This window comes from Haliaeetus albicilla, chromosome 10, assembly GCF_947461875.1.
Source record: "Haliaeetus albicilla chromosome 10, bHalAlb1.1, whole genome shotgun sequence".
In the NCBI taxonomy this organism is placed as follows: Eukaryota; Metazoa; Chordata; class Aves; order Accipitriformes; family Accipitridae; genus Haliaeetus; species Haliaeetus albicilla.
This window is the reverse complement of record NC_091492.1, coordinates 23,857,702-23,876,777: the sequence shown is the minus strand read 5'-3', so window position 1 is coordinate 23,876,777 and position 19,076 is coordinate 23,857,702. Positions and strand designations below refer to the sequence as shown.

The following is a 19,076-nucleotide window of genomic DNA, read 5'->3' as shown; positions in this document are numbered from 1 at the left end:
CTTTTTCCAGCGTTTATGGGATGCCAAGGGGAAGAGAGGGAAGAGTCCCCTCGAGAAATAGCCTGGCTTGCTTGTTTCTGCTTGTTCTTTTTTAAGTACCTTCCCCTTTCCTTTTAGAAGGCAGCCACTTGTTTAAAGAACAAGGTGCTTTCTCAAAGTTAAAAGAATGCCTATCCCAGTTAAAATAAAACCCATTTTTGTTTAGATTTCATTAAACCATTTTCTTTATCACCTAAAATGATTTTCCAAAATGGATACACATCTTGCAAATATTGCCCATAATTCTATAACGGCATTTTCCAGATTGAGACATCAAAATGTCTTTGTATGTATGTTGTAGCCTCAGCCAGCCCAGCTCTTCCTGGGCAAAGGCCCTTTCTTATGCAGCTGCATCTAAGATTAGGGAAGTGGGACATTGTCCTCTTGACAGAACCAGTGCTAAAGATCAACTCATGGATATCTTCCCTTATTTATGGCTTGTTATCCATCTGGTCAACTCTTTATCCATTCCCTGGTCCTTACCGCTGTCCATCTCATTGTACAGCCCCCCAGCAGAAGGGACTGAACCCTGGTACGCTCAGCCTTTACCACAGTTTGTGCAACAGAACTAAGGAGAATGGCATAAATGGAACCAATTTCTCAACTCCATTTCTTCTTGGAGGGAAAACATTCTTTCACTGCTGATGGGAGTCTGGGAATGAATACAGCAGTATGTAGGGTGGATAATCTGTGCACCAGGGTGGGAACAAGCCAAACAGACCCTGTGTTGCATTATCTGACTCACTTAGAGCATCACCTCATTCTGCCAGATGTTACCCCTGAGACGCAGTCAGATGGCCATGCGCCGCTACTGCTAAAGTAACAACCAGTAACACAGTGTTATGTGTTAGACCAGCATTGTGCATGTATGTACTGACAGTGCCTCAGCTCAGGAGATGGCTCAAGAATGATGGTTTATTGTAAATGCACTAGCGTGATGGCAAAAAGCTGCCTGAGCATGCCCTAGGCATGTCTGAAATCTTAACTCCCAGCCTCCTCCCACTACCTGTTGAAGGCATAAATAACTACACAACTTGTAGGGGAGTGATAAAAATCTAATCCAAAATATTTTCACCAATTTTGACGTTTTTAATGCTGTGAAGCATAGTGCAGGAGTCCATCCAATACTAGAAACCTCTACTTGGAGGGAAGGAGTGTTTTCTGCTAGGGTAAGACTGATTAAAACCCCACACAGTTCCAAGCTAATGCTTGTTTTATTAGAGTCTCATATAATGATTTTTAAATGTAAAATTCCCAATTTATGACACTCAAGAATCAAAATCTTAAAGCTTGTTGCTCTTTTTCCAAAAACTCTAGGATGTGAAGAAAAAGACATTCTAACCTGACATCTTCAGTACATTAATTTGAAAATGTAAACAAAGTAGAATTTCATTTAAAGCATTAATAGTGGAGACAAGCAATGTGAAAAGCTGAATTACAAAAGAAACAATACAACTCGACATTCATGCTACAAGTTTACCTTTCTACAACCATTAGTACTTCCAGGTCAGTTCTTCCCACCAAAGAGATGCTGTAGTGGCGAGAAGATTATGCTGAGGAAACAACAACAACAAAAAACCCACATTATACTTAAAGTACTTCTCTGAGAATTGTAACAACAAGGTAATTTCTGTCCACCAGAAAGACACAAGCCCAGCACAAAATAATAGAGGAAGACTGAAAAAGTAGAGGAAACAAAGAATAACCTGTGCCATAACGGTCTAGTCTCAATAGTTAAGGAGACTAGCACACATTATGATTAACAAGGAGTTTCATTGCTTCCAAAACCAGCCCATCAAAGAAACAGTTACTGCCTATGTTCAACACGTGCTGTGCAGTGAACAGACCACTCTTGCGGCATACAGCTTCAACAGCTTTAGAGCACTTGTTTAGTCAGCAATGCCCAGCAACTGTTGGCATGGTTACTTTCATGTTGGTTTAAAATGGTGTCTTTGGGAGTCAAAGTTACAAAGGCCACAGTTGCTAAGCAGCCAAATAAAGGCCATACTTACCTTAATGCGACTGAAGGTCCCTCCCAGGAAGGCCCTGCGAGAAGGGGTAGCTTTAAGTCCTTTAAAAATCGGGCTGGAGATGGCACTCCTCAGCTGATAAAAGCCACATCCTATGAGGGCTGTGACTGAGGTCAGTAACCATCCCATGAGGAGTTTTTTCCCCAAAAACAGCTCAGAAGAGGAACATTTCCTGGGAATGTTGCACCTTACCGCAAGACAAAAGGACATCCCTGAATGCTCCTTTGCCTTGGCAGACTTTGGTTTAACCACAGAAAAGAGGTACCCATTCTTCAAGAGAATGCAGAATCACCTGAACTGCCAGAATCAGGCACAGGCTTTGACACAGGCTCGGACAGAGCCAGGACTGCTCATAGCTGCAGTATTAGTACCTTCTCCAGAACCTGGAGAGACCTCTTCCTCCTGACTCCATGTTTCCTTTGTTTATCACTTGGTCCACTTGCTGCAGTAGCTGCACCACACCCTCAGCCTGACCGGTTCCTGTTCTTTGTTCAAGGTTAGATCCCACACGTCCCCCTGTAAGAAACAGCAGCAAGAACAAAAAAAACATAAGCTTGCTCTCTCCACACACCCTGCAGACCCAACGGCAGACCCTGAAACTGAGAGGTGGGTCCAGACTGTTGACTGATGTGACGCCTGGGAGCTTTCGAAGCAATCACAATGCAGACTGGTTTGGAGGTAGCCTCCCCTCCTGCAGCCCAGCTCTGAAAGAGCTACGTAGCCTGGCTCTATGGGTGGGAATTGCTTATAGCCAAAATCATTGCTGACCTACCACTCTATGGTGGTTCTAATTCCTAGTCTCACGTGCTGGAAAATACCAAACACCATTTTTAAAGGAAAACTAATACCAATGTCATCCTTGCAGCTTTTGATTTCATATGACTAATTTGAATGAAGCAAACCAGGACTTCCTTACTTACACAAACTCATTTGCTTACTGCCCACAGTAAGGGATGCTGGACTAAACTCACGCTCATTTTCTTTGGAGGAATTCTGAAAGGAAAAGGAACCCAAGAACTGTCACACAATGTAAAATTCTGTTCTAGACAAGATTTTTGTTTATTTGCTTGCTTGCTTGAAGAACTAAAAGGCAAGGTCTACTCTCTTGTTCTGTGATTTTATTTTCCTTCCTGCTACTATGAGGGCTTTCTTCACCAATATCTTTCTACCCCTCCCTCCTCAGGACATTCCCAGGCCTAACATAAAGCAGTAATTCATTGTGTAGACTTTAATATAGTAGATAGTGAAAGAGTAACAGCAGCTATGGCACAGAGATTTTAAAAAACATCAACAGAGGTGCTGTGGGAAATAACAGCCACTGGACAATACCGGTCCCTAGACATCAGCCCTGCTAAGACACAGTCATAGGAAGCAGAGTAACAGGGGAGGGACAAAAGTGAAAAGTGCCAGAAGCAAGAGGTGAGCCAGAAATACCTATTAGCAAGGCTATGAGCAATACAAAGGACCACAAACAACAAAATCACCATGTAAGCTTCTTTAGGAGACAGTAAAACAACTTTGTCACAGATATAAGATCAGAGAAGAATAGATCCACTCCCCGATGGTGCTTCTCTTGCACTAAGCTCAGGTTCATGTGAAATTCCAAACTTCAGATGGCCAGAGATCTTTGCAGTTTAGTCTCAGAGCATTAACTAAGTTACAAAAATTATCTGCAGTGACAGGCTGAGCATCTCTCAGTTCTCTTTCTTCCTTGGACTTCTACTGCTGCTCTTGGTAGGTGGAAAGATGCACAGGCTCGACTCCAATCATCTGACCATACAGCCTACTGTCAAAATCGCAGGCCTGGAAGGCGTTTGGAGGAGAGCTGAAAATGCAATCTATTTAACAGCTGTCTGACTGCAGCACTTCCATGCTCCTCCTTTTGAATTGAGTGCTGATGCTGTAAAGTCAGTCCTCCGTGTACTAAGCAGACAGATTTCCTCCATGTTTTAACAAGACTGTTCCCTTTTCGAGACGCACTCTAAAACACCAGCTGGATTCGGATCCAAAATCATACACTGCTGATAAACTGAACAAGAGCCCTGGAGGAACGATCAGAAGAATCCTGAGAAAGTACAGGAGCTACTGATATGTTTTTTCCTAAGCCTGATCTTTCTTCTCATCCTGAATACCAAAGAAAAAAATGGAAATCAAACCAAATGGAAAGCACGTCACAGAAGCACCTGGCTCTTATCCCCTAAAAAAAGCACATAAGGGAGAGGTCATCTGCCCAGGATTTCATGTGGTGCTCCTGACATCTGGTCTGGTATTCATAAAGATGCCAGTTTGTGTCTGGAGCTCCCTCTCAGTGTAACAGTGCCCTGACTAGTGAAAATTGCAGGTACGAGTCATGGTGGCACAAGCATCTCTTCTGGAGAAGGTTCTTCTCACCTGAACTGGTATTTGCTAAGTTGATGATTCATTCATCATAGTTCCAGTTTACCTGGAAAGAGCTCAGGATATGTCCTTCCACATCAGTTAACACAGTAGGAGGTTATGGTGATGACTGCCACCTACCACATCATTTCTCAGGGTCCAACATGCTAACCTGAAGCTCCAGCTTCCAAGGACCCTAACGTTTGGGAAATTCAGCCACTGTACAAGGAGTGGAGGCATTCTGGGGACAGTGATTATAGCAAAGCAGGGAATAAAAAAAGCATATTTCAGAGGATGACCTTACCCCACCAACAGAGTGTTTGGAGCACCTGAGGAAAGAAGCCAGAAAGGGCATGTGTAGAGAGACCTGTCACTAATCCTGCAAAGGTAAGCTGAGGGGAAAAAAAAGGGATACAGGTTTTGGAAACAAATCAGCCTGCTTGTTTTAGAGAAGTTCTTCTGTACTGAATGCTCCTGAGGAGTTACCAGTCAGTCTCCTTCCTATCTTGAAAATCTAACAAACCTGTCAAAAACCCCTCTTCTGAAAGAAAGTTTTGGGCTTACAACAAGGCGAGGGCTGTTTCAATACAGGAGTTTACCTGTGCAAGCTGAAGGTAACCTTGCAACTAGCAGCAACTGAAACTGCAGGCCACTGTATATGCAGGGGATCCCTGCAGAGCAATTATGCTGAGATTGGCCCTTTGAAACCAGTTCTATAGGAGCAAGCAGGCAGTATGACCTGGCCACCAGGCAGCAAGCCCACAGACAACATTTCTGTAAAGCTCAACCAGTTGTGGAGAGGTCCAAAATGTTTCTGAAATGGGAGCAGCACGTCATCCTGCAGAAACACACAGAAATCTGGGCATCTGATGCAACTGTTCACCTCCCAAGGAACAGTGGGAAAAGAAGCTGTTCCTTTTATACCACTGGGCAACTTCCTTTCTGGACAATCCCAAGAGGAATGAGCTTGCCTCCTCAGAAAAGACTCTCTCCGAAGAGCTGGAGAAGGAAGGCAGCCCGGAAGGCAACAGTGTGGCAGGGATTTGAACTAAATGCAGAACGGCTATCAGGATCCAGAAAATGGACCAAATGCACTGGGACATTTTGGAGGATGGGCAACAGCCAGGAGGAGGAGAAGAGGGGGGTGAGGGAAGACCCTCTTAACTAAAGGGTGTGCCTAACAGCAGCTCTGTCAAAGCAGCCGTTTAGCCTGTGGGCTAAAAAAGAATCTCGCCCTCCTGACAAGGTCTCTGGAGAACAGTGGGTTTAGAAAGCACCTGCCAATCCCTCTGGAACAATCCTGTCGTAAATCTGCCTTCTGATGACATAGCAAGAAAAGGCATGACACTGTTTCAAGAAGAGGGAGATGCTTGCAAGGCCATCTACACAGAGAGAGGACACTGGTGGGGAGTGGCAAGTACTCGCAGCAAAGCCAGTGTCCATGTGTCAGCACCCACTGTTGGCCCTTCATGGAGTTCTGCACAAAGGGGCATCTGAGGTAAAAGAGGACTGGAGGCTTGAAGACAAGGCAGGGCATCCTTCAGGTTCAGCTCCAAGAAGCTAAGCTCACCCCTAGAGTTTGTAGCTTCACAGTCAGAAAAGCTTGTATTGGCTCCTGGCAAAACTCATCCCGTGGCTAAGTTTGATGAGCAGGAATCACAAATGTCTCCATGCAGGTGATGCAGGTGAAAAAGGAAAAAAAGTTACCTGAAGGCATTTTTATGCTTTCCACTTTAAGAATCTAGGACTAAACAGATGCTGTTGTCTCTTCCTGAATATTCTGTAGCTTACCATTTCAAATCCATGCTCTGCTTTACTCGTATGGCGAACACAGTCGGCTTCAGTTCTAAAAATAAGTCAAACAGGTAAGAACTGAGTTTACAAAAAGTCACAAAAAGGAAGCAATCTTCTAAATGGCTACTCAAGTATTTCATTAGAAATTAAGGTTTTAGCACCTCTAGCCAACAAGATAGATACCCTTAATCTGTATTTGTACTCATGTTTCAAAGTCTCATTTAAAAAATGACAATAGGCACTCATTCCAGTATTAGGCTTTCTGCTTTTCTAGTAAGCCAAACAAGCAGTTAAAGAGAAAAACAGTGTGACGTGACAGGGAAAGGGGGATGAGCAGTGAGGTGAGAAAGCGTGCAAATCCTACAAGATTACTGACACAAAGAGAAAGGCAGGTAGCAAAGAACCATAGAGAGATCTTACAAGACTCAGTCGTGGAGCAATAAAAAAGCAGAGAGGTACAAAGTGATGCACGTGGGGAAAAAGAGTCCTGGCTCCACACACAAAATAGTGCTCTTGGAGCTGATCAGCATCACCTAGAGATTCTGACAGCTCAACACTCAATAGCACCCCAAGAAAACCCAAATCCAAATACCCCATGAGGACTTACAAGCTAAAGAGCTTGTCCAAAAAGAAACAAAAGATCAAGAGGTGGTCTGACTACAGTAGGCAAACTTCTTCCCAGGGTGGGGGAATGCTCAGACTGAATGCTCAGCTCCTCAGTCTAACAGAGTAATTGGGGAAAAATGACAGAAGGCTTGAAGTTGATGCCTGACCAGTTTAATTTGAAATCAAGAATACACTTTAGAACTATTAACTGTTTTAATCTTTTCCGGAATAGCATAACTGCTGGGGCAAGACACAGGACTAAGAGAAAACTGCCAGACTGGATCATGAAATAGCCCTTTCTGGCCTTGTATCTTATGAATCTACAAATCACGCCTTGGCTAAAAGAGATTAGAAAGCATTCTGGATCCTGGTTTCATTCTTCACTCATGTCCAGCAGTTTTATTGTGACTAGAAACTGATGGAGAGGGCGGCGTGGGGAATGAAAGGACTACATTTGTATGAGCAGGAAAAGAACTGGCTTCAGACTTCTCCCATTATAATCTCTGCCTGAAATACATTTGGGAATTGGGTAGAATATAAGGCAACAAGGGAGATGATTTGACATGGTCTGTATGTTGCCATGGAAGGGGAAAGGTGAGCATAAACACTTCCAGCCACAATGCTGGATCTGGGACTCTCTGCCACGTACTTGTGAATATTAAGTAGACATGAATCTTCTGTTTTTAAAAGCTACACTCCATGAAAGAAAGAAGCCTGCTAGACTGTAACTAATAATGGGCCTGCCTCTGAAAGGTAATCAAGAACTAAACTTGAAGTTAGTCACCATGAGCCAGCATTGCACCCTCGTGCTGAAGGCGGCCAGCCACACCCCAAGCTGCATTAGGAAGAGTTTTGCCAGCAGCTCGAGGGAGGTGATCCTTCCCCTCTGCTCAGGGCTGCTGAGGCCAGTCTGTGTACTCCGTCCAGACTGGGCTCCCCAGGACAAGACTGGGACTCATTGGGGTGAGCCCAGCAAAAGGTCACAAAGATGATGAAGAGACTGGAGCACTCTTCATACGTGGAGAGGCTGGGAGAGCTGGGACTGTTCAGCTCGGAGAAGGCTCAGGGGGCTCTTATCAACGTACACCTGATGGGAGGCAATGAAGAAGAGGGAGCAAGGCTCTCCTCAGCAGCGCCTTCTGGCAGGACAAGAGAAAAAGGACACAAATTGCAAAACATGGAATTAACTCTGAACACAAGAAAAAACTTTCTGACTGCAACTGTGGTCAAGCACTGCAACCGGCATCTCCACCCTTGGAGTTCACTCAAAACCTGAGGGGACACATCCTGGGCAACCTGCTCTGGGTGACCCTGCTTGAGCAGGAAGGGTTGGACTCGATGATATCAAAGGTCCCGAAAACCTCAATGATTCTGTGAAAGCCACAGATAGAGATCTCAGCCACCGGCCAAGAGGTAGCAGTCATCAGCTGACTCAGAGGAACAAGCTGGGAGGCAGCTAGAAAACCATTCCCAGTTCTTCCCTTGACATCCCTGCCTCAGGTGTGCAAGCCAGTGCACTGCTTTGTCAAGCTGCCCAGTTCTCATCCCGCTGTGATTCTACAGGTAACGTTAACACAAAGGAGTTAGACAGTAAGAGCTCTAGTTAATGGCAGGGGAACCTGAAAGCACAGGACAACTTTTCTCCAAACATGGACAATGCTGTTTAGATTCTGTCACCTATGGAAGAGAAGGAAGAAGACAAATGGGCCAAAGGGTTACACAGGAATGAAATACGAGGAACGTACAAGAAATATCAAAAACATTGATATGTGCCCTGGAAGACTATTTTGTAGTCAACTGACCTGTCCATATCCGACTGTGAGTGTGAGGCCTCTGCTCCGACTTCCACTCTTCTCCTCTTCACTGTTTCTTCCACTGCAGCACTTTCTGACACTTCATTTCTTCTCTTGACCTTCAAAACATTGCAAAGTTGGTGTTGATAAAATTTGATTTTGACTTTTCTATTTTAGAACAAAAGTCAGACTTAATATACATCCATATTTTGCAACATTGTCCATGCTTATACAACAAAAACAAAAAAAAATGATTCAGGAATAAAAGATTAGCTGCCTTATTCAAACAGAAGGTAAGCACTGAGAGGTCATCCAGAAAATTATGCTCAACAGTTTTAAACAAGAACTGCTGCTTCCCAGGACATCCTATTTGTTCCGTTTTTAGAGGAGGGCCTAGGAATGTAATTAGCAGGAACCTAATGCTAGCAGAGAGAGTGGGATTTTCTTTGGGGGAATTCGGACAGGACACCTTCACTAATTCACTCCATCTTCAGACACTTACCCAACCCACCCTGAGCTCTCACTAAACAACAACTTTCCAAGGAAGCTTGACTTTGTTGTTTAGGACACATACAGCACTTAGGAAACTACTTAAATTATTCAGCAATATTGACCTCATACAGACTCTCACGGTGAAGAAACCATTTGACAGCTCAGCTCAGACTTGCAGAAAACACATTTAATTGAAGCCAGCATGGCCCTCGCATCCTGAGGCAGGACTTCATTCAAAGTCCGCTGGAATTGACAGGAAGGTTTCCCTCAATTTGGATGGTTCTAGGGGAGAATTCAGTCCCACCTTACACTGCCTGACTGACACCCAGAAAGAGGAGAACTATAGCATTGCCTAGATATATATTCTGCTTCTCCAGACTATTTGGAATATGACTTTTAAAAAAAAAAACCAAAACACAAAACACAACCACACATACAACTTACAAGCTCATCACTGCCCTTGTTTACTTCTTTACCTGTAACAGAGGTATTATAAAATCTGGTGAATATTTGGTGACTGGACTTTCTTTAACCAACTTTAAAGTACATTTTTGCATTACACCTCACTTCTTGAGAACAAGATAAACTACTTAGAAACAATGCTGGACTTGCATATGATATCTTGAAACTGAAGAACTGCAAATACAGCTCTTTAAGAATTCCTGGCTATGAATAACACAAGCCAATGGGATGGGGACAATTGCTTTGGACTACTTGTCCATTTGATAAAGGAGACCAGAATATCTACTAAGCACTCACAAGAAAGACCAACAGCTTTTCCCAGGGACAAATAATCAGAACAGGAAATTAGTACGAAAAAACACTCCATTTTCACAACAGAGGAGGTTAAACGCAGAGTCCCACAGAGGTCTCAGCTGGGGCCTGAGGCTGTTCAGGGAATTCATAGAAAACCTGGAAGATGAGACACTAGGGAGGTGACAACATTTGCTAATTATACAAAAGACATTATTACCATTATTACTATCATTATTTAGAAAAACAAATGCATTCTTTCTTTAGGAAAATAGAAACAAAGAGTGTGAAGTTCAATGTCAACAAATGTAGTCAAGCATAAGGAAGAAAAACATGTGTTCCATATATATGTGCTGGCTCCAGCCTAGCTACTGACATTCAAGAATGAAGGTCGGGAGCCACTGGGCATTGCTTCATAAAAATACTAGCTGAACAGTCAGCAGTGGGTGAAAAGGCAAAAAGAAATTCTGTAAGTTTTCAAAAAGCAATACAGGACAAAAGAGAACACATTACTATGCTCTATTTCAAATCCATGGTACAGCCATACCGCATGCAGTTTTGCACCCTCTAATTCAAAGACACAGTAGAGGAAGGGAAAGCGAAAAGCAAGACATAGATCATAGATGTTTCCAGACATTATCCAAACATAACCATAGTGACTTACCACAAGATATGCTTTGCTGAAATGAGTTGAGTTCTAGATACATAGTGCAAATGTAGGGATAAGGCACAAGGTGGACATTCCCATGTTTGAATCTCATCTTCGATACTCTCTCCCATTTACTCAAATCTGAGAACAACGATAAGACTTAAGAACATAGCACTAACATTTCAAAGGAGCAGGAGTCCTGACAATGTCTTCTTGTGAAGCTTCAAAAGTCATACCACACTGAACATGTATGCATAAGAGAGCAACTACAATCTGTTGGTATGAACTTTGTGAAAAAACACTAGTAACACATTACAAGAAACACTCATCCAGGTGATACTCTCCCATCAGTCACTTGTATTAATAGCGTTGTGTTTCCTTAACTGTATCTGGCTTCAGTCCTGGCATCTTCCCACAAGAAACAACATGCCAGGCTCTTCCAACCCTGTGAATAAAACCTCATCAGCTTTCCTAACTAAAAAGTAATTCTTTTAAAAATTATTTTTAAAACTGAAAAGGACTAGGATTCATAAGGAGTAGCATCATTACATTCACTTCACAGTTCAAAATGGGAGGAAAACAGATAATTAACATGACAACTGCCACAGTCACAGATGTTCCTTCCTGTGGGTGCAGTTCGCACACGTAGGAGTACATGCATGCAACAATGGATGACGCCAGACAGCAGTCTCCTTACATGCCTCTGATCTCAGGAAGAAACAGGTAACACGAATACTTTTAGTCCATTTGCTAGCAGAAACTAACATCCTGAAGAGTGGAGATGAAGCCCAAGTTTTGCCTAGATGAAACACTGATGCAATCAGTTCCTTTAAGGGATGAAATTGCTCGTTTGAGTTTGGCTTCAAGGACTCCCACAGCTGGTGATTAACTAAGAGGTATGCTGCAGTGAGGAGGCCGACACACAGATTGCAGGACAACTCATCTCGCCAGGCCTCTGAGCCTGCAGTTCTCACCAGGGCCCGGTGCTGGCTGAGCAGGTGGATGGACTTCCAAGTTCTAGAAATACAAGTTCGTCAATCAAACTGTCCTCAAGCACACAGGCAAAACTGGCTGTGCTTTAGTGAAGCAAACGAACAATGAGGCTTCGTTTGTTTGGGTGCTTTCTGTCTGACAATGCTCTGGGCTACTTTCTCTTCCTGGCAGTAACAGGAATAAGTTGCTCTCATACGTACCAGCTTCTGACAGAGAAAGAGGATGACCTTGTTCTTGCCTGCTAGTATGAGGGGTGGCAATAATGCAGTCTGCCAAGACTGGAAGGGAATGCCTTGGAGGCAGAAACACATGGGTGTTCATTACTCCTGGGTACTTGGAATCACAGGAGGTGATGCCAAAGGGCCTGATCCAATTCACAAATTGACACACTTTAGGACTGAAAAGGCTTCTCCTTCAACTAACTTACTTTTCTCTTCAACAACAGCCTCAGGAGAGTAACTTCTTCTTAACCCTTCACACTAAGCAACTACAATATTTAATCCTAATATACCTTACAAGAAAACTACTGCAGTCTTCTCTACTAGTGGACCAACACTGCTGAGCCTGTAAGGAGCGTTTTACATTTTATTAACCTTCTGAAACAACGCACTAGCTTTGCTTGCAATCGCATTATGTGGGCTTCCTGGGACTTTATATATATATACATGTTCATTTTCCCTGGCTAAATCAGATTTGGAACGCAGAGGTGTTCATCCAAAAACACTGCAAAACACTCTTTTCCCATCAGTTCTCTGAAGGCAACAACTGAGAAGGATCTTCAGCTAAAACTGCAAAGGTCAAAGGATTCATACTCTAGCTAAAGATCTGCACACTACTAGACATGAATGTCGAATTAAGCAATGCCCGACAGGTGCAAGTCATTGAATCTTTTATTTTACAAGTAGGAAAGAAAGGATACATGGAAAGATAATGAAGTGGTCTGTAGAAAATGGACGTAAATCATCAAGATTTCCAAGGATTACTCGAATCGCTTCCTGGAGAGGCCAAAACAAGAAAGGAAGGAAGAATATTAACAATATAGCCACAATTCCACTGTCAAGTACAGTTTTGAGGCTTGGAAAAAAATTAACATTACAGTTTGCATGAATAGTGGAAGAACAGGTTCTAGGTATTTTGCTTTTCTTCCTCCCCTTCTTTCCCCTGCTCCTTCCCATCACCTTAGAGCACGCTGCCCTAACAGATTCACAGAAATTGAAGTAAATGAATGTCTTAATCTTGAACCAACATAGAAGCATTACTATGGAAACTGGAGTTGTGCTTTTAAATTTAAGAAGTTTTACATTTAAGAAGCCTCCTTCTTGCCAGCAAAACACATATAGTGTGTTGCAAAAACCAATTGACCTGTTGCAAAAATAAACATATTCCCCTTTTTCTGAATATTGACGCAATTCAGTTACAAAGGAACTGTAATTCAGCCCCTACAAATTCCTGCTTTATAAATGGGAAACTTTTTCCAGTAGTACCTTTCAATATTATCAAAAGTGAAAAAGAAACAAAAATTAACCGATAATCTTCCACATCAATTAAAATCAGCACATTTTCTTCAATGATATTTACAACGCTGTTACTGTACTCCAAAGATTTGTTTAAAATCAAGTAACAGGAGCATTTTTAAGCAGGCAGTATATTGGTCTCATTTCCTCAGGAATGGCAGGGTCTTTCTCCTGTCTCAGGAAGAAGATGACAAGAACAGAATTCATCAGTTGTCACCAAGCTTGGTCACAAAGTAATGGCGTCATTAAAAGAACATCCACTGGCTCCCCCAGCTCCACAGCTATGAGGAAAGCATGTGCAATTAAGCATGAGATTAGCTGCTGTCAAGCTAGCTCACCAGTACTGCCACAGCTCCTGAAAAACTAGGAGGGTCTGAGAGCTAGTCAAGCCTGAGAAGTTCAAAGCAGTGGTCAGGTCTGGGGCCGAGAGTGAAACCACAGGAAACTGCTACTGCAGAATGAATCTGAACAGGAACCAGAAAGGGACAAGGTGCAACTAGCTCGACAAATAGGAGTTTTCATTTGTCTAATTTTAACAGTCAGTAGCTTCTTTGAAATATTTCTGATAAAAGCATTACTCGCTTATGCTAATGCTGCCTGTTGATGACATTTTTCATTTACGTCATTTTTTTCACCCTCGTACTCTCCAGAGAAGTTCCCCATTACTCGTGCTTGCAACCCTGTATTTGACAAAATGTCCTCCGTCCCATAACGAACAAAAGATTTGCTCAACCTAACATTCAGCTAAGGTCCCGTGGACCTGCTTCATCTCCTACCTCTAACTCCTTGACAGCACTTCCAGTGGTGTCGAGATCCAGAGCGCTGTGAAACAAACAGAGAGAGTTAGTCCCACCCCGATCAAAAAGCAATGGAGCTACATTCCTTGTAAGAGTTTAAACAACAAAACATCACTCCCATTGCACAGAGAAAATACTTAGCAAGCAGACAAATTCCCAATTTATTGTTCTTAAAAAACATCCCTTATTCCACAAGGACTGTTTCTTTTCACTTTTCTGCCCATTTGTATTTTGTGTGTCTGAGGATTCAAAGGATGAGAGATCAGATCTTTTCAGTTGATTCTCAGCAACCTTTAGGATTGGGTTTTCTTACAAGGTGCCCTCAAACCAGCACCTCTCCCTTCCAGCCTATCGCAATGCCATTGTGCTCAAGGGACTAAAAGAAGGAACCGGCAGGATGTGTCTCTTAATCCCCTCCATGGTGCAAACCTGCAGAGAACAGGCCTTCACAGCATTGGAGCTAGGCCCTGTGATGCTGGGAGTTGTGTACTGCCTGCATCAAATTGTGTTCCCAACTACTAACTACATCTTTTGTAAGCCAGCTTCTCAAAAGTTGTTTGCTGCTAGGTATCGGCCAACAATAAAATGCATAGGGAGAGAGAAGGTCTCAAAGAAAAGCTGAACCCATTAAAAAGTAAACAAGTGTTGCACAAACGTCACTTGGAAATAAGGAAATACGGTGGAGTGTAAGGAATTATGGCATGCAAGTATTCTCTGGTATATGGTTTGGCAGGCAGCCATTCTCATATCCTCCACATTCAGGGGCCCCAGCCAGAACTCGGTCAGAGATGAGAACTTTCCTTCCTCTTCAGAAAGGCTCTCTCCTTGCTTGATACAGAACAAGTTAATGAAAGGAATTACACATTGCGCCACAGCAGAAGGACAGATATCACCCACCCAAGACTTATGCTGTGGTCATGAAGTCTTCATGGATCAGCAGGGACACAAAAGCACGATTCAGGAAGGGACACTGCCACGGCGATGAGGAGAAGAGGGTAGAAAGAATGGAAGAAAGCAAGGGGCAATGACAGACTGCCAAACTCAAACAAATGCAGTGCGCTCTCTACCATCAGGAGATCAAACACCTGCAGGCTGTTCAGAAACATACGCGCGCTACTGGCAGTGCCTTCTAAAGGGATTACGCTGAGGGAAAGACCTTAGTCACAGACAAGAACAATATTTCAAGCATCTTCTGAACACTACGTGACACCACAAGACATGCAGCAGAATTTCAAAGACCCAGCCTACTTCTCCAAAGGAAAAAGGAGACAAATCTGGCAAGAGATTTAACGTAGCTTCAGGTCTGGAGACAGCCTCATTGGCATGGTGTTCATAGCACATTCTCTTCAATTCTTCTGCGGCTAACAGTCATTTCCAGAGTAAATCCAGGCCCTGGCAATGCCTGTGCACATCTGATTGCAAAAGCAAATTCACTCACACTCATAAAACCACTCTCTAGGCAGAGGCTTGAGTCATTGCCTAAGTCATTTTAGCCCTGCTGCAACCTCACTGGCAAGAAAACAGGGTTTTCGGGATGCCACAATGCTTTTCTCTTTCTCTGATGCAGGGATACTTCCTGGCTCAAAAGGATCTCAGTCCTAGTGTCTGCATGGGTGCCACCACCTGAAAAGAGACTTAACCTCAACATTTTAGATGACTTTCCAAAAGCCTGTGGGGGCATCAACCTTGAACTGCTGTCTGATGATGACCACAGCCTTGAAGGATGTACACAGGGAGCCAGATTATGCTGAGCCACTGCTTTGGCTTATGAATACTATCATTATTAATTACTTATCAGAGGCTGAGACAGCAACAACTCATAAGTTTCAGACCAAGTTTGAGCCCTACAGAACACTCCTTCAGCAGGACCCAAACTATAAGCACCTGCTTTGGAATACCACCCTTAAACCCAAGCAGCTCCAGCTCCTTTTTCAGAGCAGCTCAAACTTCTGGAATTATTATAGATTGCAGCCTCCAGGATTCTAAGTCCCCTCTCAAACTAAAGGCTCCAGAGCTCCTTGAGTGAGCTGGTCAAGATTTTGCCCACTCGCAAAAGCACTTGCCCATCATCTCTGTGTGCCTGACTAGCAGACACAAGCAGATTCCTGCAGGGCAATACCCTCAGGGAAAGTCTCTTTTTCACTTCTGAAGGACCAGCCTCTTCACTTGTTTTACATCTTCCCCAGCTGACCAGACTACTCAGTACCCTGTGCTTTAGTTACTTTGCTGGCTACTAACTCAAACTTCCCATTTGAGGCTTACCACACAACCATTACCTCCCATAACCCTCCTATTCATTGTCCCCTGTACACGCAAAGGCCGCTTTCCTTTCTCTGACTTGCATGCCAGCAGTACCACAGACTAAAACACTCTCCCTTCACTCTGATTTCTCAGGCCTGCCACTACAGTGCCTTCTAGAAATGGAGAGCAGCAGTTACCCTAAAGGTCCTGCTCAGCCCCTCTGCCTGCAGGAGAGGCATGCTATTGTTTCAAAACCACAGGACAGGCTTATCACAAACACATCTGAAAGAAGAGTGGCAGTGCAAAGGGAACCTTGAGAGAGAAAAAATCCCAAGAGCACAACAAACAACTACTGCCAACAGCCAGTGAGAGTTTCCAAAGACTCCTTCCACACGCACACTTGAGCACCAGATTGCCAGGCCAGCAAAAGGCACATTGCTAACAGCAGACAGCCCAAGAAATAAGTACATACTTTGAGTACAGAGCTCCACGGCTGTGCTGGTTAATTAACGTGAGAGTTAATTTTCCCCACAGTAGCTTAGATGGGGCTGTTTTGCGTTTCTGCTGAAAACAGTGTTGATAACACAGGGATGTGAGCAGTGCTTACACAGCATCAAGGCCTTTTCTGCTCCTCTCACTGCCCCACCAGTGAGTAGGCTGGGGGTCCACAAGAATTTGGGGGTGGGACAAGGCTGGGACAGCTGACCCCAACTGACCCAAGGGATATTCCAGACCATAGGACGTCATGCTCAGCAATAAAACTGGGGGAAGAAGAAGGAAGGAACACATTCCCAAGAAACCGTTAGGTGTGATGGAGCACTGCTTTCCTGGAGATTAAATGCCTGCCTGACAATGGGAAGCAGTGAATGAATTCCTGATTTTGCTTTGCTCACGTGCACAGCTTTTGCTTTACTTATTAAACCATCTTTATTTCAACCCACGAGTTTTCTTACTTTTACCTTTCCGATTCTCTCCCTCATTTCACTGCAGGGCAGTAAGCAAGCAGCTGTGCAGGGCTTAGCTGACAGCTGGGGTTAAACCACTACAAAGGCTTCTCAGTTAAACACTTACAAAATTTTAAAATACCATCAGTAAAACCAGCCTCTTTTTCCACTGAAGCACAAAATCCACACATGGCAATGAAACAGGAGCGGTTTTTACAGCTCACATTACTCTCTCAGGCTGATGCTCAGCCTGTGCAAGGACAGTAGCCACTTAGAAGTGACCACTTCCATGGTCAGTGAAAGAAGGCAGGAAAAGAGCAGCCCTCACAATCTGAATTTAGGGTCTCCTATTAACCCACTGCTACATGCAGTCATCAAACTGCAGGTTGTAGCTTTAACATGCTTACCTGTTGAAATTGCCATAACGGATTTTAAATTTGTACACAAGCCTGCCTGCATGAAGAAACCTTGTTTCAGGCAACCGACAGGTAAATGGTTTCAACGACATCTTCCTTTCTCCTGGAATGCCAGCCTAGGGAAGGAAGCAGGAGAGTCAAGGGGACATTACTGCTCTGGAAATGCCACTGCCGACCTCCGTGAAGCCTGACAGGCCTCTTGTCCCGGGGGCTACCAAGAACGCCCGGGCAGGACTGTGTCGCAGCCCGCCACCGACCCAGGCTGTGAGGGACACCCCCGGCGGCTGCGGGTCCCTGCGGGGACGGACAGCCGGCAGAAACTCCTTTCTCTCCACAGCCGCACGTCTCCCCGGTGCCCGCCGGCCCCCGCCGGACAGCCACCAGCGGCAGGCAGTCCCCTGCCGCCCCCGCAGCCCCGGGGGCGGCAGGGAGCGGCGGGGACTGGCCAGGCCTGTGGGGGGAAGGCCGGCACCCGGCGCCCCGGCCTGCCGCGAGGGGAGATGCCGCCGCCTCAGCCCCGCTGCCGGCCTGCGAGGCCCCCCGGCAGCCCCGGCGCTGGAGACCGCCGGGCAGCCCACCGCTCCACGGAAGAAGAGGAGCCCCTGCCAAGGCCACCGGTCCCGCCGCGCCCGCCGCTCGCCCTTGCCTCAGGCGGGGCCGGGCCGGGGCTGCGGCCGGAGCAGAGCCGAGGGGAGCCGAGTCAAGCCGAGCCGAAACGAGATGAGCCGAACGGAGCCGAGCCCAGCCGAGCCCAGCCGAAACGAGATGAGCCGGACGGAGCCGAGCCCAGCCCAGCCGAAACGAGATGAGCCGGACGGAGCCGAGCCGAGCCCAGCCGAGCCCAGCCGAAACGAGATGAGCCGGACGGAGCCGAGCCGAGCCCGTCCCGAGCGCCCCCTCCCTCTGCTCCAGCGCCCCACGGCCACGCGCTGCTCTGCACTGGCTGCTGCTGCCCTGCAGAGGCAGCTGGATTTTGGGGCTTGGAGCGCTTTGGGTTCCAGCGTGAGCCCAAAGCATCAGAGGAGTTGGCCTGTACCTCCTGGCAGGTCTTGCAGCTGCTTTCGAGGGGCTCTGGGCTCTGCCCAGGCTTCTCAAGTCAGCGTTAACTCTGGTGCCTAATGGCAGTACCCTAGCAGTAGCCTTGGTAGCTCAGCCCTTTCTCTCCCAAATTGCGATGATGTCAGGTTTGCCTTTTCTTGTTTTAGGCACCCTTCATGCAAAGATTCCCAGAGATTTTTTCATTCCTCCCCTACACACACAGTGGGATTCCTGGAGGGCTGCAGAAATGCAACAGCAGCAGCATTAGTCTCTTCTGGGGTTTTGGGGAGGAAACACCCTTGTAGATAGCTGTCTGGAGCCTTTCTGGCAGCCACCTTTTACTTCTCAAACAGACACAACCGAAAAGCTCCGATGGTCAGTGACCTAGCTGAGCAATGATCAAAAAAGAAGCCACTTTTAGTCCCAGGAAAGCCTAACAGTGACGTTTGTAGGAAAAACAATGTCCCAATTAGTTCTCTTGTGCCAAACACAAAAACAGATTTTGGTGTAAAAGAAGAGGCTCCCAGTGAACTAAATAAAAACCTAAACACAGAACGAAAGCAGACACTGATCTGCCTCCTCAGGGCAGGACAGTCAGCAT

The 19,076-nt window shown here is 45.2% G+C and overlaps 1 protein-coding gene across 1 annotated transcript; it reads right to left on the bottom strand.

Moving 5' to 3' along the window:
- Positions 1-1,234: 1,234 nt before the first annotated feature.
- On the bottom strand, positions 1,235-18,269 carry LOC138687312 (membrane-anchored junction protein-like). Its single transcript, XM_069794012.1, has 11 exons — positions 18,016-18,269; positions 17,429-17,553; positions 13,816-13,861; positions 12,445-12,520; positions 10,548-10,673; positions 9,575-9,606; positions 8,648-8,757; positions 6,237-6,291; positions 2,990-3,062; positions 2,441-2,585; positions 1,235-1,592 (listed from the first exon to the last, which is right to left on the bottom strand). The coding sequence occupies exons 2-11, from the start codon at positions 17,527-17,529 to the stop codon at positions 1,547-1,549; spliced, it is 810 nt and encodes a 269-aa protein (XP_069650113.1). The 5' UTR covers positions 17,530-17,553; positions 18,016-18,269; the 3' UTR covers positions 1,235-1,546.
- Positions 18,270-19,076: the final 807 nt, after the last annotated feature.